Genomic DNA, 22,899 nt, shown 5'->3' on the forward strand with positions numbered 1-22,899 from the left:
TGTTAGCATGAATGAGTCCCTGGGAGTGTCTATTCTGTAGTTCAACTAATAAAAGTGAATTTCTGAATATGTTCAGTTTTAATTGATGGAGACCTCAATCAAAAGAGATTTATTTACCCTTAGAGTTTGAATCTGAAGTAAAAAACCTACCAAGTGTTCTTTTTTTACCAAATCTGTAAGTGCAACATGGATGAACAAAAACCCACATTCCTTCATATAACCTGAAAAATAGTTTGTGAAACCTTGTCATGTATAAAACTTATCTTTGTTTAAAACTATGCATAAAACTTAAAAAAAAAAGTATTAATGATGGCAATTGTTGAGGCTGGGTAATGGATACATTGCGAGTTGATTATATGTCTTTCTATTTTGTGTATGTTTGAAAATTCTACAATAAAATGTAAAACATTCTCACATTATTTGGGGGGAAATAACTTCAGCAGAACACACTGGGAAAAGAATCTCTGCCCCTTTCTGTTCCAAATTCAGTTTTCTCCCTTCCTGTCTCAAAAAAAAACCTTTATGGAATCAACACCACTGTGCTCTTAGGGAAAAAAGGAAAACTTTCTGCTCCCTTAGCTCTGCTGGAAGCTGAAGGGTGCTAGGCTACTGTGCAGTAGTGCAGAGATTTCTAGCCTTTTCCCTTCTTTCTCTGTATATTGAGCTCAAACATTACACTGTGTTTCTATGTGAATACGATTGTTAGCATTTACCAACATGTGTCTGTCTTGTTTACAAAAAGAAAAAAAAAACAAAAAATGGGGTTATAGAAGGTCAGCAAAGGGTGAGTTTGAGATGTCTGGGTGGGTTACGTGGGCATTTTGGCAACATGGCTTCTCCTTTGGCATGTTTAATTGTGATGTTTAATGGTCATTCTTGCAGTTTAAGATGACTCTTTTAGAATAAAATTCTCTCCTAATGAAAAAGAAAGTAAAACAAACAAAAAGACACATCAGGACGTTTAAAATCTATCTTCAAGAACTTTCTAAAATTGAAGTAATGTGATTTGTTTGCTGCCTGGATTTTCAGTGTATTTGTCTCCACAACAAGCAAAACTTTAGCTCAGGTTACTGGGGCAATGCTATCAGGTGTCTCTCCACCAGCTCTGCCTCTTGCTGTGTGTTCTTTCTTTTCCAGGAGGCACTAAATTTGGATCTATGTGTAACAGTTGATACTTTGGCTCAAGTTGTAATGAACCAACTCATTGCTTTTCTATGAGGGATTGATACTTGCTTGTCCCCGCTGATCATATTGAAATACATGTGAAATAGATAGGATTTTAATTTTTCTAGAGGTGTTTCCACTTTCTTGCTAAAAGAAGTAGAACTTCTCCTTGTGCGGCAAGTTCTCTGTTGCCTACTACACCAACAAGCTCTCTTGTTCAAAATTGATATACATTCTGTCTTTGGGCCAGAAACACTTTCATGTTATAGAGGTTAAGTTCTGAAATGATAATACACTGATTTAATTATTGCACAAAATTTATTATACGTTACATATAAATTTATGTATATAAATTTAATATAAAATTCTAAATATTATAAATTTAATAAATAGTACAAATAATATAATTTATAAGCAATATAAAATTATATTAAATATAGCAACAAGGCTACAAGAATTTGGTTAAGGAATCTGATCAGAAAGATATAAAGAAAACTAGAGATGCCCTCAGTTTTTTTCCCCCTAAAGATTAAATCCTACATAGAGACACTTATCAGCTAATACATTTCCTTGAAAGAGATGTTCAATTGATGTTAATTTGGAAAATGTGCCTCATTTACCTCACCGTGGTATGTATTCATTTTACCTATATTTTTCTCAGTACTTTTTGTCATTTACTTTAGTTAGTGTGTTGAATGTGTTTGTTTAAAAATTATCAAAATTTTCTTTTTAACATTTAATATAGCTTTGATTGACTACTCTACTAAGATTGATTAAGATATATCTACATTAAGTTCCATATTAAATTAAAAAAACAAAGTTAGACATTTTTAAATAACTAATAGTTTGGTTTTATCTAAATCAAGTTTGTGAATACTTTATTTTTCAGATTTTATTTGTATGTTTGACTTTGTACTGATGGAGCAACCATATATAACGTTCTCAAATCTCCCTTTCTAGAAGAAATTCAGAGAGAAAATGAAATATTCTACGGAGATTTGAATTTCATTTTTTCATTCTTTCACCTACTGAAAAATATTTTTATTAAGAGGCACTTTTCTGTAGGGAATGCTATAAATCTTTTTTATTTTTTAAATTTATTGGGGTGACAATTGTTAGTAAAATTACATAGATTTCAGGTGTACAATTCTGTATTACATCATCTATAAATCCCATTGTGTGTTCACCACCCAGAGTCAGTTCTCCTTCCATCACCATGTATTTGAACCCCCTTTACCCTCATCTCCCACCCCCACCCCCCTTACGCTCTGGTAACCACTAAACTATTGTCTGTGTCTATGAGTTTCTGTTTCTCATTTGTTTGTCTTGTTCTTTTGTTGTTTTTGGTTTATATACCACATATCAGTGAAATCACATGGTTCTCTGCTTTTTCTGTCTGACTTATTTCGCTCAGCATTACACTCTCAAGATCCATCCATGTTGTCACAAATGTTCCTGTATCATCTTTTCTTACCGCCGAATAGTAGGAATGCTATAAATCTTAATAGAAATAATGGTTTCAGCTTAAAATATTTGAGAAAATATTCCTTACGATCAGGTTACAAGATTTATCCCTTAATCTTGAAATGACTTTTATTATGATCACTATTTATCTTATTGCAGCTTATTCACTTAATACTCCTTGTCAGTTATGCAAAAACATAAAAATCGTCAAGGAAGTTTACATCTTGAATTAGAACCACATTGGACTGAATCAGACTTACATGAAAAGAAAATTTCAGAGACACAAACTTCCATCATCCACTCTGGAAAAGCAGCCACATATTTCAGTTAAGTACATGTATTCTATAGTCAAATTGTTTGGGTTGAAAACCTAGCTCTGCTTTTACTAGCCAGCTGTACAACTGTGAGTAAGTTATATTAACTCTCTCATTTCTTTATATGAAAATAATAGTACCTAGTGCCTACAATTGCTGTGAGGATGAAATAAGTCAATACATATAAAGGAGTCAGAAAAATATCTAGCTATTAGTTTTTAATAAGTAATGGTTATTATTCATAATTTAATTTGTTTCAAAGATATTTGTTATGACTATATGCCAATGTATATAGCATAATGTATATATAACATTGTCATTGTATTAATATATACTAAAAAATGCTACTCCTAATATTCAGTTTATGATAAAAGTAAAATGTTTTCTTTGAAAAGTATAAAAAGCAAATAGAAGTAGAATACAATTATACCAAATTTCACCACCCATAGGCAACCATTGAGAGCATTTATACCTAGACTTTTTCCATGAATTTTAAAATGTAAAATTTAATGTCTAATGTAATAATATTTAAGTAAAAATGGATGAATTTTGTTATCTATACATCATAAAACTGCAGTTATTTTGTTAAAACTTTTAAGTTCTGAGAATAAGCAGGCATCAAATTTTGGCTAATATATAGTTTAAAAAATACATTGTCATGTGAAATAATCAGATTAGGAAAATATTTTAAAATTCCAGTTTCATATCTCATAGATTAAAAAAAAAAGTCTTGCTTATTTTCTTAATCAGTTAAACTTTCACAGCTGGCAGAAAGTGGCTTTGAGGAATTTCCCAGAATTAATTTTATGAAACTAAATGGCAACAGGTAGGTGCATATTACGTCCTGGCAGAACTGGATGTGATGTGTAAATGGATATTTTCAGTAAAATTAAGTAGAGTTTTGGTTTATGTTATTGATCCATATTCATTCCTTTATGTTATTCCTTATCTTAAAAACAATTCTATGCTTTAATCAGATTTTTGATGAATTGATTCATCACTCTTGGTACTGCATCCCTTACAATTTGGCTAGAAATGACGTGCCTTAATGCATTCCACTATGACTATACGTGTGGATAAATTCCAATGAAAATATTAGTTTTCTTGCGTTTCCCAGAGTCTGTAAAATGATTTTAAATACTTAGTAGAGGTACTGTCTTTTGGGTAGAGAGATTTTATTGTAAACAAAGCATGTTAAGATTAGATTTCCCCAAGGATCTTTCCAATCCAAAATACCACTTGTTTAAATGGCCTTATTTGTATACTAGTCTCATTAATAATTATGTCTTCATAGCTCCGTCATTGATGAAGAGATACATGGAAAAACATGAAAAATTCTAAACCCAGACAATGTAAAAGAGTACCTAAGGCATCCATAGAGATTATATCAGTGGTTGGGGACAAAACCATAAGGAAATTGGGATTTCAAAACCAATTAATTCAAAATTAATTTTGTCCAATATAAGCTTATGTTACTGGGGTGAATTTAGTCCATTTATATATATTAAAAAATAAATTGGTGTTGCTTTAGTCTCATTGTAGATATAACATATTCTCTAAAAATCTGCAATATAGAAAATTATAAAGTAAAAAAATAATAGTTTCATAATCCAATCTCCCCAAAATAACTACTGTTAATACTTTACTATATATATATATATATATATATATATATATATATATATATATATATATGAGGTCCGACAATTAAGTTCAGGAACTCATCCTAGAAAAAGTGCTACATACTTCATTGCTGAATTTCAGTATGGTCACCTTTGAAGTACACCCCTTGGGAAGCTATGCACTCACACCAGCACCTAGTCCACCCTTCAAAGGAGTTTAGAACGCTTTTTCTGGAATGGCCATCAGAGCTGTCATCATATTATCCTTGATGTCCTGAGTATCATCAAAATGTCTTCCTTTCAACATTTCCTTTATCTTTGGGGAAAGAAAGAAGTCACTGGCGGCCAGATCAGGTAAGTAGGGAGGGTATTCCAATACAGTTATTTGTTTACTGGCTAAAAACTCCCTCACAGACAGTGCCCTGTGAGCTGGTGCATCGTTGTGATGCAAGTGCCATGAATTGTTGGCGAAAAGTTGTTTTTTGTCTAACTTTTTCATGCAGCCTTTTCAGCAGTTCCAAATAGTAAACTTGGTTAACTGTCCAGTTGGTACGAACTCATAATGAATAATCTCTCTGATCTCAGAAAAGGTTAGTAACATCATTGCAACAAGTTCACGAACTTAATTGTCAGACCTTGTATATAGACAAGGTCTAGATTTAAGAAGTATTGTATTTGTCATTCAAAATTATCACAATTTTTGCTAGCTCTTTCGTTGGTTAGAAAATTGACAATGTGGGCAGAAAACATTTATTTCCAGATTCTAAGTGACGGTGGGTCATACCACAACATTTTAATCTAATAGAATTGCTTATAAAACCCCTAAAATGTCGAACTTAAAAAGTCATTAATTTTAGAAATCCGAAAAGCAAAAATCCATTTTTTTTTCAGAACATGCATTTGCTTTTTAAATCATTTATATCAGTAGAGTTTGGGACATGGTTGATGCTCCATAAAGAAGTGTGCATAGCATTTAGATGATTTATGCTAAGGAGGTGATGATTCTAAGGGACCATTCTCACAGTGAGCATTATAAATCTTCTTTCTTTACATTTTCCTTAACTCATGTACTACAAATGTGCAAGACATTATAATGACTACACGGAAAGCCAATAATTTGTCTCTTTTTCATTTCCTAGCCCACTGCTTCTCAACTCTTTTTACATGAAGGCAAACTTGGAAACTGAGGACAATGCACAAGGCTTCTTCCCACCCTGCACTGCCTCCTAGGCTGAAGACGTTGATTTCTTGGCCAACAGATTAGGAAGTTGTTCCCAGGCCCTCTTCTCACTTTCTTCAAATAACATTTTTCTTCATACGCTATACTTTTTCAATTACTGACCTACACGTTTTGTTTCTATCTTATCTCTAAATGTACACAGTCTATATCCTTTGAACCACTCACCAGACTCCTCAAAGAAATGACTTTATCTGAATAAAACATCAGACTGTCAAAACCTGGATCTTGTCATGAGGAGTATTTCTCCCTTTCTGAAATCTCAAAGTTGGAGCTTTCCAGTACTTTTACCAATGCCCTTACTGTCTACCCCTTTTCTTCATACCCCTTACTTACCCGCTGGGGTTTTTCACTTATTAGAAATTGCCATGTAATGCACAGTCCTTCAAAACCTGCTCCTTTTTGTTCAGCATCAGTTATTAATAGCACCCCAAATCCCAGACTTGAAACTATGAAGTTAGGTTTAAAAAGTTTAAACTTCTTTTTCACTTCTTCAATCACACAGTTGCTCAGTTACCTAGGCTTCATGGATTTGCTCTTGGAAGCTTTCTCACCCATTTATTCCTTTTTTGCACTCTGCCTACTTTAGTTGTGGTTTTGTCCCAGAATTCCGTGCAAGCTTTAGAATGACACCATGCCTTCAGTCTCTCCCTAGATTGCCAAGTGTTTCTTTAGGTATTACGATAGCTAATACCTCCTCTCCATTCTAGATTTTAAACATTAAATAATCACACCTATGACTGGTTTATTTATCTTTCAGGATTTGGATTTAAAAGATAAATTGAATTACAGTAAGGTAGGAACTTTTTAAGAACTGGCACTTTATAGTTTATTGGGTGCAACTGTAAAAACTCGCCACAGCCATGCCCTCTTGTAATTAAAAGTTTCTGTTATTTTTGAAGTACTGTAGGAGGATTCTGAGTCATGCATTGGATAATAAAATGTTAGAGCAAACATTTATACACTTAGGTAAGTACTGTTTTTAGATGGAATATTCTTACAAAACCTTCCTGCTAAATCAGTGAATCTTTTGATCTACTTTTTTTTCATACTTCAGCTCTTTGTGCACTGGTTATGATAAAGTGAAGCTTTTAATATGGTTTTCTTTGCGGCGAATGCCTCATTGTTCAGCCTGTAGAGGAGGCTGAGGACACTGATGTGATTTCCCAATGGATTAGCTATCTTCCTGCTAATCTGTAGTCCTTCGAAACATGGCCAACCACTTTATAAATGTTAGTCACAAGGGAGCAAGAGGAGGCGAGTCAGAATGGCTCAGTGGCAATTCATTCTAAAACAAGTTAAGGCACATGCCCTACCAGAAACGGTTCAGGAGTTTAGTCCTATCTCATAGGCTAGTAACTCAGCATTTATTGAATTTCCGTAATTTGCTGCAGATTCTACCTCTGTGGCCTACATAAGTGTTAGTTGCTATAGCTTTCCATCTTCTTTCTCTGGTGTTTAAAGCTGGATGGCTTATTGCATTTACTGAAAGGCAGTGGTGTTGAGATGAAAAGGACATGGTTTTTGGAGACAGATCCTCTGCTCTATTTCTGTCACTAATGAGTTGTGTGCCCTTGGTGAAATTTCTTAATCTCCAAGTTTCTCTTTCTTCCTTTGAAAAAATACCTTCCTTATATCATTGTAAGAATTAAATAATATACGTAAATCACCAAGAACATAGTACCTGCATAATGAATATTAAAGTTCTGTACTTGTTTTTTGTGATATATAAATAAATCTAATAAATTGGTTAGGAAATTTTCATAGGGCAACCATTTACTTAACATCTACTTGTTGCCAAGCATGATGAAAGGTGATATATATACACACACACACACACACACACACACACACATACACTTCATATATATTCATATATTATTCATATATATACACTTTCTATATACATATACTTCATATATACATTCACATATATATACTTCATATATATATTCATATACATATGTGTATATATATATAATTTCTATTCCTCGTGATAACCTCAAAAGGTTATTTATAATTATTATTTCCTTTAAGATGAGAGAACTGAGATAAGTTGCTGCTGAGATGCATGGTTTTCACCTAAGCATGAAACACAGTAAATTGAGGATATAGGGGTATTTCTAACGAAGTGGTTTTTAAGTATTGTAGTTTAATAATTACCTGGGGGGTGTGGTGAGGGAAGGAAGTGTTTATTAAAAAGACAGATTCCTGGGACCTATCTGCAAGGATCCTGGGTCTGGGTTGGACCCAGGAAAATGCAATTTTTACAAGCTGCCCATGTCATTTTGATGCAGTTGGTTCTTTGGAGGACACTTGGATGAATATCAGACAATGCATCACATCTTAATTTGGTTCATTTACTCTATACCTCAGGCTTTAAACTGTGGTAGGAGAAGGAGGTGAACTCAGAGCCAGGCTAGCATCTGTGGGCTAAAATTGAATTTGCATAAGTAAGCAACACTCCTCTCACTCTCAAGTCTTCTTCATCACCTCAAGATACTTATGTCTGGTGATACCTTCATATGCCACCTGTAGTTATTGACCTTTAGTCAACCTTTGTTGATACAGGCTTAAATGAACTGTATCAGCAGCAAATTTGTCTTATTGTAAGGACTATCACACTGTCCAGCACATGGTAGGTATTTGTAAATGGCAGCTATTGTTATTATTTACTTAATTTTGGGGTGAGATGTCAAACATGATAACATATATTAAAGCACTTTGTAAATCAGCTCTCACATTAGGAAATCCTTCCCTCCAACATAAACTTTTGAAGAATGTGATGAAAGATGTGGACCAGCGCTATTCAATAAAAATATAATGCTAGTCACATAGGTAATTTTAAATTTATTACTCTCCACATAAAAAAGGCAAAATTAATTTTAATAATGTATTTGACTAAATATAAAGACTTTATCACTCCAACATGAGGTCAATATAAAATTATTAATGAGGTATTTTATATTTTTCACATTGAGTCTTTGAAATCCATTATTTCACTTCTATCATATGTCAATTTAGCAGTAAATTTTCAATGGTAAAGTGAAATCTATTCTTACCTAAACAATAAAGTTGTGTTTAATGGAAATAGGTTACCCTGGTTCAGTTCTTAAATTCAAATTAAACTTATGTAAAACCAAAAAAAAAAAAAAAAAAAATCAATGGCTCGGTCCCTGTAGCCAAATTTCAAAAGTTCAATAGCCACACGTGGTTACCCTTTTTGACACAGCAGTTTTGGACCTTCTCTAGAATTTTGTTTGTACTTCTAAGGGATTCATGGACCCCATGAAATTCATTCTTGCTTTACATGTCCCTTGGTTAAAAATTGTCCTTTTCACATTTTATATATAAGCCAACTCAATTTAAAGAAGTCAAGTTACTTTCCGTATGTTCACTAAACATTAGTCAAGTTTATTTATGAATACATTTCTTGGGCAACTTTATTGAAACTGGACTATTGAAATGGACTATTATTGATTTGGAGGTAGAAAAATAAGCTTAGGATGTAGCGGTTGAACCACTTTGGGCAGTTGTTCTTTATCACTGTCTTCTGTTGTGATCACAGGATTTAACTTTTAGATATTAAAGTTACTAATTTTCACCTTCCTGACAAGCAAATTTCAGGGTTTGCATTTCTCAGGACCTAGGAATCTCTCTCAAGAAAACAGGCAATAGCTACTGAACTTGCCTGGATAGGGATTTATCGAAAGCTCCTTTCTCTTTTTAGCCAGAGCAACTGCTTTCCAATCCAAAGTTTCTGAAGAGAGAAATGCATCCACCGCAAAAGAGACGCGCGGAGCAGACCTTTGCCCGGTAAGCGCTCGAAAACCCCTAAGACTACTCCCACCGAAACTCGGTAGCGCAAGCGTTTTTCCGTAGCGTGTTCCGCCCGCCCCCGCATGCCCGAGCGCTGGCAACTCCAAGGCGTTCTCGGCCGGCGCCGAGCCGCCTGGCCCGGCCCAGGGGTGTGGCCGGGAGCGGAGAGGGCGTGCCCGGGCTCGGGGGCGGGGCCGGGAGAGCTAGGAGGCGGAAGTTCCCGCGGGCTGGGAGGTCGGCGTACGCACCGCGAATCACTTGTCAGCGCTCGTTTGAGGCGGACGCAGCGCGGTGCCGGACCCGGGGTGAGTGGCCTCCAGCTGGGGATGCGCGTCTCTGGTCCGCAGTACGGAGGATGGAAAGAAGCGGTTGCCGTCCGCCGATCGCGAGGGGATCCCAGCTGGGGAGGAGGTGGGGGCGCGCCTAGTGCGGGGGTGGCTTCTCAGGTGCTTTCTGGACGCGGAGCGGCGGAGGTGGGAGAGCGGCGTGGGAAGAGGAGCGCCCGGGAAAGGGCGGAGTGGGAGTGGACCCGGGCACTGGAAGTTCCCGGAGCCCCGGCCGACCGGGACGAGCGAGGCGGAGGCAGGGACACGGGAGCGGGGCGTCCGGGGTGGCGAGGGCGGGCGCTGACGGGCCCCCGGGCGCCCTGCACCGACCCACCGGCCGGCTCAGGGCGTCGCCGGGCACCCACCTTGGCGTCCGGGTCCATCCAGGTCTTGCGGGAATCTCTTGGAGGTGTGGGGAGGAAGCGGGACTACACAGGAATGGCGGGTTAGTTTTTGCTTTCACGCTACTGGGAAGCATTTATTTCCACCCAAATATTTAGGATTGTGTAACCTGTTTGGGGAACATTTCCGTGCGTCCGGAAATAAAGCTGGTTTAAAAAAACAAATCTGTAGTGAGCGCCAGATGTATTAACGACTTGGGTGCTTGTTGGGGCATTTATAAGACTGTGCCCTCAGTGCGTTTGACAATTAGTGGAAAAAGGAAGGGCGTGTGGCCAAGGGCAGAACTTGGACAGAAAAATCGTGGCTGCGGTGGGCAGGGCAGGTCTAGGGTGTGATCGCCAGATCCTATCCCAAGTCCGCCTTCCTGACCGTGAGGACGTCGGAACCCGCCTGCCACGGAAACAGCCGGCTCGGGAGCCTTATTTGGCAAACAGGGCTTAGGCGTGAACATCTGCTGGAAAACTGTCTCGTCGGCTGCTAGTAGTATCGTCCTGTGCCTGTGGCCTTAGTTCTTCAGCTCTACCTCCGCTGTCTCTCATTCTGGGGAAAAAGAGCATCTCAAGATACCGCTCTTTAATTTCAGACCGTTTCTGTTACCCTGAGCATTTATTTCATCAAGGGTTCTTTCCCCATTCTCACCCACCAAAGAATCTGGGATAGGAGTGTGGGAACTAACCAAGCTTCCTTCCCAAGTTAAAGCGAAGACATTGTTTGAACTTTCCCTAAGAGAAACTCCAGAACTAGACAGAAGTTCCAACATTTTCTACGTGTTTGAAAGCAGAGTAGGCTTCACTGTTTCCTGCCTGCTTGTTATTTTAGGCAGAGTTTGGTCACTGGTAATCAAATGGAGGAGACCAGGAAAAGGCCAATAATACTACCATTGCTTAGGGATCAGAATACTTAAGGCAAATGAAGTTAGCAGAGGGAGAATGCTAGAAATGAAACGACATTGACTGGAAATGAAATGACACAGTGGTTGTGTAGTGTGGCTATGACCTTGCCAGTGCTAGAGATTTTCATAGCAAATGGGAGAAGTCAGGAAGGGAACTTCCAAGTAAAGGGCAAGTTGCATGTATACGCGTTGATACATAAATGCATTTTCTTGTAGGGAACAATGGAGCCAGAAGTTGAGCCTAACTTTCACATACTTCTCTTAACAAAAGTTAAAGATTAAAGGGGGGGGGGAAGGGGCAGGTTGTGTGTGGTATATCTGTTGGCTTTATACACTTCTGATTTGTCTGGTGTGCCAATATGAAAACAGTCTTTCTCTGCTAGTTCTATGAAACTCTTTTATTATGGCGGGAAGACAAATTATATATGGCCCCTTATTACTTCCTTACTGTTTGTTTTTCACGTTATCTATTAGGTTGGTGCAAAAGTAATTTTGCGGTTTTTGCAATTTTTAACCTTTTAAACCGCAATTACTTTTGCACCAGCCTAATAACAGTTTGACTTCTGTCTTGGCCTTGAGTCTTGCCTAGTGCCCTGTGCCTATTACATCAGTAGTGCAGTAATGTGCTAATTGCTTAGCAGTTGAGTATACTACCATGCCAGAGGGAAAGCTCGTTTAGTTTCCAGATAGATGCCATGAAGATATTCACTGATTTAATTTTTATTTAAGAACCAGACTTAGTTGAAAGTTTGGCTCATTTTCCTCTTATGAAAAGATGGAATCTGTTTGCTTTTAATATACCCAGTGGTTCGGATATCTACATGTGCCACTTTCAATTTTGATGTGATGGGATAGAAATTTTGCATGGGTTAAAAAATGGGAAAATATTGTAAGACAGGTAATATAAGGTGATAATTTGGTCGAACAGCATAGATTTTCCAAGGAAGTGTGTCTTAAGCAGCTTTTTTTTTTTAAAGTTTTAAAATTATATTAAATTATACATCTATTATATTTAAAATATTTTTAAAGAGGGAAATCTGTTTCTTAGTATTACATTTTAGAAAATCTCCATTCTTCCCATTCTCTCACTGACATATAACCACCATAATAACCAGTACCAAACTCCATGTCATACTTTTTTCTTTAGTTTTTTATTTTGTAAAAGTACTACTGTGAGAGTCATGATGAGTCCACTTACAGCAAAACACACAAGAACGCGAGTACTGAAGTGCTGGTTCTTTTCTAAAGCTCCAATTCCCCTTTATGCATTTAAGATTAGCTATTAGGTTGGTGCAAAAGTAATTGCGGTTTAAAAGGTTAATAATTGCAAAAACCGCAATTACTTTTGCACCAACCTAATATATACTATTCTCTCAGTCAGTTTTAACGTGTGGTCAGTTTTCACGCTCTTCTTTGCCTGATGAAGTGTATGTATGAACAGAAAACAGGTTCTGACTGAAGTATCACTGTGCTGGGGTATTACCTGTTATTGCCTGTCTGAAGAAAAAGTAAATATTTAAGTGTGGAAAATATCACCTCCCTATAAAAGGATATACAAGTTATAGTTTATGATTAGAGAGAATAATTCTGTGCATTAGAAACAATTCATTTTAAAGAATTTAGTATTTGGAAAACAGAAATGAGGATATATGAATTTGCAGCCCTTTTTATATGTTAGTGTAATTTAGAATTTAAGGAAGTAAAATTGAAGGATCTTGTTAACTGCAGGCAAAAGAATACATGAGGTAACAGAAAGGAGAAAATCATTTTGAATGAAACCTGAAATAAGATCTTGTTCTTCAGTGTATAACAAAATGTTGTAAAGTACTTTGAGTTAAAGTTTGTATGCAAGATGCCACAAATTGTAGCACGCTGTAAAACTGATCAAGTGTCTAGGAATATATTCTGATGTGGAATTTTTAGACTATGGAAATTGGCGTGAGTTTAGAAATTGTATATTAGCTCATAAATACCTTTTCTTAGACTGAAATGAGAACTTAATATAGACTTATCCTCTATATCCTCTCATGCCCCCTAAAACAAAATACTGAATATAATTTAGTTGGATTTATATTAAATACATTTAAATATGTAATAGGGCTTCAGATAAACATTTTTTTAACCATCTGATTTTCTTTCACAGTTTCTTTCACGTTCTGGGATTGGACTTGGAGTCATTAGAACCATGAGCAACTACAGTGTATCCTTGGTTGGCCCAGCTCCTTGGGGTTTCCGGCTGCAAGGTGGCAAGGATTTCAACATGCCTCTGACAATCTCTAGTGTAAGCACACTTTACAGATTTTATTACAGATGTTCATTCAATGCTTAGTCCTGGGACCTTAAGGACTGATTCTCTGATGACCTGTTCTCTTACTTATTACAATTGCTTATGAGATTTGATCTCAGCAAACTTAGTTACCTGCAATAAAGGATATAGAGGGAGAGAATTTAGCAAGGATAATTAATTTCAATTATGTTTATTTTCATTTTTCCTTCATCTCATTCAAAATAAAACAAAGCGTTTAGGGGCAGCCGGTTAGCTCAGTTGGTTACAGCGTGGTGCTAATAACACCAAGGTCACCAGTTCGATCCCCGCATGGGCCGTGGTGAGCTTAAAATAACAACAACAACAACAACAGCAACAACAACAACAGAAAGTATTTAACCAGGGGCAGACTCCAGATCTTTGAACTGTCACTAATTTGAGGAATTCTCTGGGACTTAGTTCCTTCATATGTAATATTAGAAAGTCCCACTATGGGATTGCCATGGTCTCTTTCAGTTCCAAACTTGTTTATTAAAAAGTGTTGATCAGTATTAATAAAATGACAGTTTTTGGTGTTATTTCCTCAGCTCACTTTCTGGGGAAAGTGGTAGCCAACAGTACAATGGCCAAAAGCTACTTACCTTTGAAGAGGAAGTGAAGGGCTTAGATCTCCAACTAGATAGTCTATGAATAATTGAGATTTGGCTGTTTACCTCATTATGGATTTAGTTTGAATGGATTCTGTGTATATATTTTAAGGATATGTCTTCATGGTGGTAATGAGGGGAGTAATTATAGCTTTCAATTAGTGGGCTTGACTGTGTGTCAGGCAGTGTTTCACTTTCATCAGCAATAGATAAGTAACTGTTGCTATTAATTACTTGTATAACTTTCCAGAGGCTTTTTTTTTTTCTCTTCAGATAACCATGAGCATCTACTCCCCTTTTACTTGTATGGTAGCATATTATACACACTGATCCATAACTTGCTATTTTCTCAATAATTTGACATGGAGAACTTTCCCTATTAATATATAAAGAGTTTTTTGTTTGGTTAAAAAACAACTGTGTAGAATTCTTTTGTAGGGAAGTAACATTTAACCAGTTCTCTGTTGGAAAACATTTATGTTGTTTCCAATATGGCTGTTACAAACAGTGCTGCAGTGTATACCATATATACATTATATATATATATATAAAACAGACACATGGGATCTGACAGTTAAGTTCGTGAACTCATTTTAGAAAAAGTGCTACATACCTCATTGCTGAGTATCACTACGGTCACCTTTTGTGACCAGTGTTTACTGGCTAAAAACTCCCTCACAGACAGTGTCGTGTGAGCTGGTGCATTATCGTGATGCAAGAGCCATGAATTGTTGGCGAAAAATTCAGGTCGTCTAACTTTTTCATGCAGCCTTTTCAGCACTTCTCAATAGTCAACTTGGTTAACTGTCCAGTTGGTACAAATTCATAATGAATACTCCCTCTGATAACCAAAAAAGGTTAGCAACATCGTTGAATCAAGTTTGCGAACTTAATTGTCAGACCTTGTGTGTGTGTGTGTATGTAAAATTTTGATAGGTTGTGCCAATTCACACTTTTATGCCTATTCCCCCTCGCCCCCCACAACCTTACCCAGAAATTTTGGGATTTTTGCCAATTGCTTTGCATGCATCATCTCACTTAGTTCTACTACCAATCTGTGAAATAATGGCATTATTCCCATTGTACAGAGCTCATAGTTGGTGTAGAAGAACTGGCTTTCACTTAGTTGTGTTATGTTGCCTCCCTAATAAACTTTAACACTTAAGTAGATTGTTTCTATAATCAGATATTTAGAAGACTATTGTTTAATTATGTATGTATATATGTATAAATATGTATATATACACCAATTCTTACAGTGTATATCCAACTTGACTTTGAAAGATTAAACATAAGTTTGTAACACTTACATATCTCTGTTAAAATACTGCAAATCCCAGCTTACTAATGATGTTTTTTTGGCTGTGGATTTCAAAATAGTTACCAATTCCTGTTTCTTGGCTGGGATTTTCAAATAGCTATAATTAATCACTAATACCTGTCTTGATTTCAGTTTTTCAGATTTTATGAGGAAATACATATATGTAATCCAGCTTGCAAGTTTTCAGACGTTTTGTGGTTGGATGACATTTTAAATGTAAAGCATCCATGTGAAAACTTGTCTTGTGATTTATTCCTATTTGAGTGAGGCAGTATTTTATTTTTTTATCCTACTGAAGATTGATTATGAAGAAAGGAACAGTATTTGATTATCTGTTTTTATATTCTGTTAACATTATTTTATATAAAGCATGACTTGTCTTACTTTGTAATAATGGACTAAAAAAATTTATTCAATTAAAATACTTCCATTTTTGCTGGAAAAAAGTCCAGAAATAAATTGATGCCTAAATGAAACAAACTTAATCATCTTGTTTGGTCATAGAAATGCAAATGGTATGTAAATATGTGGTACCAGGACTTTTACAAAGTTTTCTGTGCTTCAGTTCCCTGGCAGCCCGTTTGAGGCCTCGCTCCATGTTGTGATGCTGATAAAACAGAACACTGTGTACATACATCCATGCCCTCCCCTGGCACAGAAGAAATGCTTTCCTTGTGTAGACAGAGTGCTAATTAAAGGATTTTGAACATACTGATTAAAAGAAACTACCCGTAACAAAGCTGCTGAGTTATTTCTGTTCTCTTACAAAAGTCTCTGCCATCTCTTGTGACCTTTTTGGGCCTTGTGCAGTGGGGCATGCAATTCATTCTGGACTCCAGAGGATGGGGGGGAGGGGGAGGAGGGAGGGGAATGTTGGCTCAACTGAGCTGCTAGGCTGTTGGCCTTTCATTGTAGTTATTTTTAACCCCTTGTGTGGTTCAAACATGCCTAGTAACATTGCCTAATAAAGATTTGTGCCTAGTAGCTAATTTATATTGCTGTGGTAAGATTATTAATGTAATACTTAATTAGTTCTCTGGCTGTATTTATTCTGCCTTAATTATGTAAAATTATTGGGATATATTTCAGAGGTCACCAGATTAGTTAATAGTATCAGAAGCAATTAAAACCTGAAAGCATGCCTTATAACATGTAATTTAGTGATTCTTTTATTTTAATAGTCTGTGTGAAATTCTTAGCAAGGCCTGGCACATATTATTCTCTCAGTTGTTTTACAATAATATTATTATCAAATTAAAAAAACATATTTAGAGACTTGAGATACCAAATCTCCATAATTGTAGGGGACATAGCAGTTACATATATATATGTATATGTGTGTGTGTGTATATATATATATATCTATATATACATATATATCTATATATATATACATATATATCTATATACATATATATATGTATTTTACTTACAGTCTTTGGAATTGAAAAGAAATCACAAGTTTGTGCTGAGCTAGGAAGCTGCATCTTTATGTTCAGAGTTCAAAAGTATACAATTTTTCCTCTGGTCAGGTATTATGTTGAACTCAAAAGGGTTATTTATGTTCCCTTATAACATTGGAACTCTGTGATATCAAATGTATTTGAGATAAATAAGCCGTTGGCTGGGACTTGAACATCCTGTTTTCTTGAAATTTTATTGTTACCAGCATATGAATATGCTGAATATGACTTGTATCGTAAAGCATACAGACTATAAAATTTTAACATTTCACTCAAATTTGTTCATCACCTACATTGTATGAATTTTGCATTCTTTTTTGGTAGGTTTATTTCTAATACAAGATTAGTAATTCCTGCAAACTTGAAATGATTCTCGGATTGCTGTAGCTGCATGATCACGTGTCATTGTCTTCAGGTTCCTGTTCTTAAAAGGGAGTGTTGGCTACAGGAGTTTGCAGGCTCTTTTTATCTTGGAAGGATGTATTTATGGAATTGCCTTGAAGCCATGGAATGTGGGGATGGGTTTCATAGTAGCTTTGTGGGTTTGTTGGTCTTTGCCAGTATATTTTATAAGAAACAGGAGACTTGTTTCACAATTCAAGGCCGTATTTTTGCAAGTTGATGTTTCTCATGATGGAATTACAGGAAGGATAATATATTTGTGGATAACATCTTTTAAATACAGTATCCTAAAGTTGAAGTGCTCTGCTGTGTTATTTTCTGATGTGTGATATTAAAAGTTTTTTAAGTTTTTTCCTTAAATGCCAATAGTTAGATTTCCTGAAGTTGATGCCCCATTTCTCAATAAACACACCTACCATGTTTCTTTAGCAGATAAGGAAATCAGACATTTTAATAACCAGATAATAACTTTGATTCTCAAGAGTTGGAGAGGATCAGTTGTTACCAACTTAGACAAGATTTTATTTTTATTTATTTTTTATTTTTATTTATTTTATTTTAAATTTTTTATTGGGGAACAGTGTGTTTCTCCAGGGCCCATCAGCTCCAAGTCGTTGTCCTTTAATCTAGTTGTGGCGGGCGCAGCTCAGCTCCAAGTCCAGTCACCGTTTTCAATCTTTAGTTGGAGGGGGCACAGCCCACCATCCCAGGTGGGATTGAACTGGCAACCCCGTTGTCCAGAGCTCGTGGTCTAACCAACTGAGCCATCAGCCACCCCACTGGCAGCTCAGCAACAGCTCGTTGTCTTCAATCTAGTTGTGGAGGGCACAGCTCACTGGCCCATGTGGGAATTGAACAAGCAACCCTGTTGTTCAGAGCTCACACACTAACCAACTGAGCCATCTGGCCATCCCTTAGATAAGATTTTAGTTGGATTTGAAAAGCAGAAGCTATTTATTATTTCCTGGAGTATGGAGCCGTTTGGGAGTATAACAGAACAGAGAAAGATAGAGCTGTGAAACACTTTGCTGTGAATTCATTTATTCAGCAGTTAAAAGAATACTTCCTAGAAGCCATTGAAGAAGATAAAGAGTATTGGGAGTGAAAAGCTTGCGGAGAAAAGCAATAAGTACCGTACTAGACAGTGTCATGAGACCTGTCTATTACAAGACAGTGTTTGATGAAATGGCAAAGATATAGATAAGTGTTTCTCAGTTTCAGTGGGCATATATCTTTTGTATTCATGGGGGTCAGCTTCCGACAGGAGAAATTAATTCAACTGGTCTTTGAAGAATGAAATTTGAACACCTCAAAGTCAACATTTCTCTGTGTTGGTTTTGGTGCCAAGTGAAGATGAAGACTTTTCTTGCCATTGCTTGACTCTGAGCGAAGCCATGAATATAGTTGAGTCATTCTCCAGATGGGCCAGCTGCAGAGTTTCCCTCCTGCAGGAGGATAGAAAGAGACTTTCTGTCTTCTCCAGCCGAAATGGGAGAACCATCCTACCTGCAATAAATGGGCCCATTGTTAATTTTAAGCTGTTGAGTATTTTTCTTTTACATTCCCTCCCAACTACCCTGTCATTATGCCAAGACGGAATGTTAATAATTTAGTTTGTATAACTGCATAATATATATTTCACATGTATGCTCATTCTCTGCATTTAAAATACTAATTCCCTTTTGTGTGGGGGCTTAGAGACCTGTCTTTTCCCATGTGGCAGTTTTCTATCATTGTGGTCACATGGGGCAAGAATGTCCAGGTAATTCTGAAGATGTTTTTCTGGTCTGTTATTTGTAAAGAAATGAAAATCTTATCAGTATGTTGTTGTAAATTAATAGTTTTAGAAAAAAGGGCTTGCATTTTTAAATTTTAATGAATGTTGATCATTTTGGAAAGTTATTGGTTAAAATCAGAGGAATTTTACTGCTTTGCAGGTCTTTGGTATCTGATGAAGGAAACAATATTGTAGAGATTGGGTAACGTAAGAATAGCACTTTAGATCTAAGTAAAGGAGATTTTCATAAAACCTCTTTACCTCCTCATGAGTTAAGTCTAGTATTTACTTACTAAAACTGTGTATACTGAAGCCTATAGACTTACTGTCAGTTATTTTTGAGAACTTGCAAGGCAGAGAGCTTTTCTTTATGATGGTTGTTGGCCAGGCTGCAGTGTGAATGTACAGTTAACCAGGCGTCTTTGTCCGAAACATCCTGTTTTCAGTAGTTCTTACACAGGTTCCCAGAGGCTTTAGTCATGGCCTTTCTCCCAGTTACAGCAGCATGGAGGTAGAATCTGATAGGACTTAATCTAGAAGCAAACATTGCTCTGGACAGGGAAGGGTTGTTTCTTTGGCATCTCATAAGGGATAATTATGTTTCAGCTTTAGCAGGTGAGACTCTAGGTCTTTACTTAAAATTTTAAGGTGTAGAAATAATGAGTATATGATATAAAACTTGGCCAGACAGTATCCTAGCATATGAAATGTTAACATATGTATGCATTTGCAAATAAATGATATAATAATGGAAATGCAAAGCGAAAACACTAGTTTAGGCAACTAATGAGCAGTGATCTTGGTGACCCCTAATTTAGGTATGTTAGATGCAGGGACATTGTATCATGTAAGCTGGGGAACATAAGGTTGGTGTTTTTAAATTGCAGAGTGGAAAAATCACTTTTCTAGCGTAGGTACTCTGTTTTTATTACGGTTTTTTTTTTTTGGGGGGGGTAATAAAATATGAATGGATAGAATAGATAATATTGAATGAGTGTATAAAGTTGGTTTTGGAAGAATTTTTGTCATAATGTTAAAACGGAATCTCTCAAATCTTATGGTCACTTTCCCCATCTTCTTTCACCTTACTTTTTTTCTTTCTGTTGCATAAGTGGAGTTATCTACCCTTCTGTAAATATTCAGATTTCTTTTATAGCTGATGTTATGTTGTTGCCCATTTTATGTGACAATTACTGGAACAAAGTTCATCAACCTCTGGCGTTTAGTACTCCCAGCAAGGCTAAGTAAGCAATTGCAGCAGATGTCCTGATAGACCTAAATGGAGGAGAGTAAGATGAACTGGGAAAGTTGACAGAAGGGAATGAAGCACAGCAAGTTAGGTAGAAGGAGAAAAGAAAGAGGCAATTTTTGAAAAGCCAAAATGAGAACAGTTCTTTATTGGGACAATTAAAGGACAGTCAAATATAGGACAGTCATTGTACTTCAGAAATCTTTTTAACCCTTCCCCCTTCCCCCTTTTAAAGTTGATTAATTTATGCTTTTTTATTTTTTATTTTTTTTAGATTTTATTGGGGAAGGGGAACAGGACTTTATTGGGGAACAGTGTGTACTTCCAGGACTTTTTTCCAAGGCAAGTTGTTGTCTTTTCAGTCTTAGTTGTGGAGGGCGCAGCACAGCTCCAGGTCCAGTTGCCAGTGCTAGTTGCAGGGGGCACTGCTCACCATTCCTTATGGGAGTCGAACCGGCACCCTTGTGGTTGAGAGGATGTGCTCCAACCAACTGAGCCATCTAGGCGCTCAGCGGCAGCTCAGCTCAAGGTACCGTGTTCAATCTTAGTTGCAGGGGACAGAGCCCACCATCCCTTGCGGGACTTGAGGAATTGAACTGGCAGCCTTGTGGTTGAGAGCCCACTGGCCCATGTGGGACTCGAACCTGCAGGCTTCGGAGTTAGGAGCACGGAGCTCTAACCGCCTGAGCCACCGGGCCGTCCGTATGCTTTTCTTTAGGTATGACATTCATATGGTTTGAAATTCAAATATACAGTAGGGTTCATAGGAAAGAGTGTCCTGTTGCCCTCCATTCATTTCCTCTCCCGGGAAGCAACAAGTGTTAGTAGCTTCTTGTGTATACTTTGACAGAGAATCTATACAGATATCTGTAAATACGTATATATCCTCACCACTCCCCTTTTCAACACAAATAATATCCTTAAAAAACTACTTATTTTTTGGCATTTGCACTTAACCCCAAATCAGTAAATATATCATCATTCTTTTTGTACATCTGCATTGTTTGGATTTAATCATGATTTATTTAACCAGTTTATATTGATGGACAATTAGGTTGTTTCTAGTCTTTTTCTTTTGGTGACACTGCAGTGTAATTTTTGTGTGCGTGCACACACCCACTCTTTTTTTTTTTTTTGCTTGTATATGAACATTTCTGTCAGATAAATTCCTAGAAATGGAATTGCTCAAAGGGTTGTATGCATTTGTGATTTTGATTGATATTGCCAAATATCTCTATAGAGACACTCCTACCCACGATATGAGAATGCTGGTTTCCTCATACCTGTGCTGGCATGCATTTCAATAGACTTTGGTCTTTTCCAATCAGATGGGCCTCTGTTCTACCTTTCTCCTTTTTACAGGGCTTATCACAGGTGTTCTGCTAAGTGCTCTATGTTTTTGAGTAATTTATTGTTTTCTATTTTGCATGACAATATATGAAATAAAAACATGCTAGTCTTCTTTAAGTGGGTTTTATTAGATTCTAGAGATGCTATAATATTATTTGAATTTTTTCCAGAGCTTTGGTTAATAGTTATCTCTCTCATTTGTTTCTAATTTCTAAACAGATATCCTCTCTCGGATATCCTCTCTCTGTTAATGTATTCCAATTACATGGCGAAATGCTTTTCTTTTTTTTTGGTGCAACAGTTTTTGGCATAGTGCCCTGTCATAGACTTTCTGAAAAATTAAGCAAATTACATTTAATAGATTTAAGGTTGTTACCTTCGGAGTTTCTTCAGTAGCTTGATACATACAGTGTGTAATTTAGAATCGCACTCTTCTCCAGCTCCCTTTCAGTGCTGTGACAAGGAGACTGCCCATAATGAAGTGTTCTGCATATTCCTGAGGCACAGTGAAATTCACCCTTAGGAACCTCACTGTTTCCCTATCAGCCTTTATTAGCTTAACTGCAGTCACAAAGGGTTATAGAGTGTTCCATAGCATAGTGAGTCAAGCATTCTGAAAGCATACTAAGGTGTGGCACAATACAGTTTGTTCATTCTACTTGGGTGTAAGCGGCAGAGTGTATATGTTGGTAACTTTGGTGACAAAAACAGTAAGGATGCCAGGGATATTTGTATTTTATGCGCTTAATGATGGGGGAAGGCGAACGTTCCTTTAGTGTGTTGCTGTAAATTTTTTAATGTGATGAGAGGAGTTTGGAACTAAATAAGAATTTGTACCATTTGTTGTTTGAATTCTGTGACTTCTTAAACATTTTTTTCCCAGGATCCAAAAATTGATTTAACAATGGCCACTGTTCATAGTAATTGTCTTGGGTAAATTTCAAAAAGAGGAAGTGTTATTTTAATGACATTAACAATTGAATGCCATTTTCAATTATTTCTTCAGGGATTTAGGTCCTGTGACTTGGTTCCATTGAGGATCCAATTATTGGTCCAGTATTACTCGAATGATTTTTGAGATAGTAACTGTTAGAGAAGGTAAAATTTAAAAATTTAGTAAGGTTGTGTAATGCTAGCCAAAGGGATTGTGGATATGTTCTGAAAGTATTTTTCTTTTTGAGAAA

The 22,899-nt window shown here is 36.6% G+C and overlaps 1 protein-coding gene and 1 long non-coding RNA gene across 20 annotated transcripts in view; both read left to right on the forward strand.

The window, feature by feature from the left end:
* Positions 1-6,024, forward strand: part of LOC109452270 (uncharacterized) — a 37,185-nt gene extending 31,161 nt beyond the window's left edge. The window contains exon 3 of one of the 2 annotated variants that reach the window (XR_002138117.3): positions 2,788-3,768. This is a non-coding gene — a long non-coding RNA (uncharacterized LOC109452270). Of the gene's footprint in view, positions 1-2,787; positions 3,769-5,703 lie in introns of those variants that run through there. The other variant, XR_002138116.3, reaches the window with a different exon arrangement.
* A 3,773-nt stretch (positions 6,025-9,797) lies between these two features.
* The window catches only part of PDLIM5 (PDZ and LIM domain 5), a 189,157-nt gene continuing 176,055 nt past the window's right edge, over positions 9,798-22,899 (forward strand). For 16 of the 18 annotated variants that reach the window (XM_074323330.2, XM_074323337.2, XM_074323354.2 and 13 more), the window contains exons 1-2: positions 9,798-9,925; positions 13,384-13,521. In XM_074323330.2, coding sequence (XP_074179431.2) covers positions 13,426-13,521 — 96 coding nt within the window. In that variant the 5' untranslated portion in view covers positions 9,798-9,925; positions 13,384-13,425. Of the gene's footprint in view, positions 10,032-13,383; positions 13,522-22,899 lie in introns of all 18 variants that reach the window. The other 2 variants (XM_074323333.2, XM_074323369.2) reach the window with 1 other exon arrangement.

This window comes from Rhinolophus sinicus, chromosome 1, assembly GCF_057876585.1.
Source record: "Rhinolophus sinicus isolate RSI-liver-muscle chromosome 1, RSI-T2T, whole genome shotgun sequence".
NCBI lineage: Eukaryota > Metazoa > Chordata > Mammalia > Chiroptera > Rhinolophidae > Rhinolophus > Rhinolophus sinicus.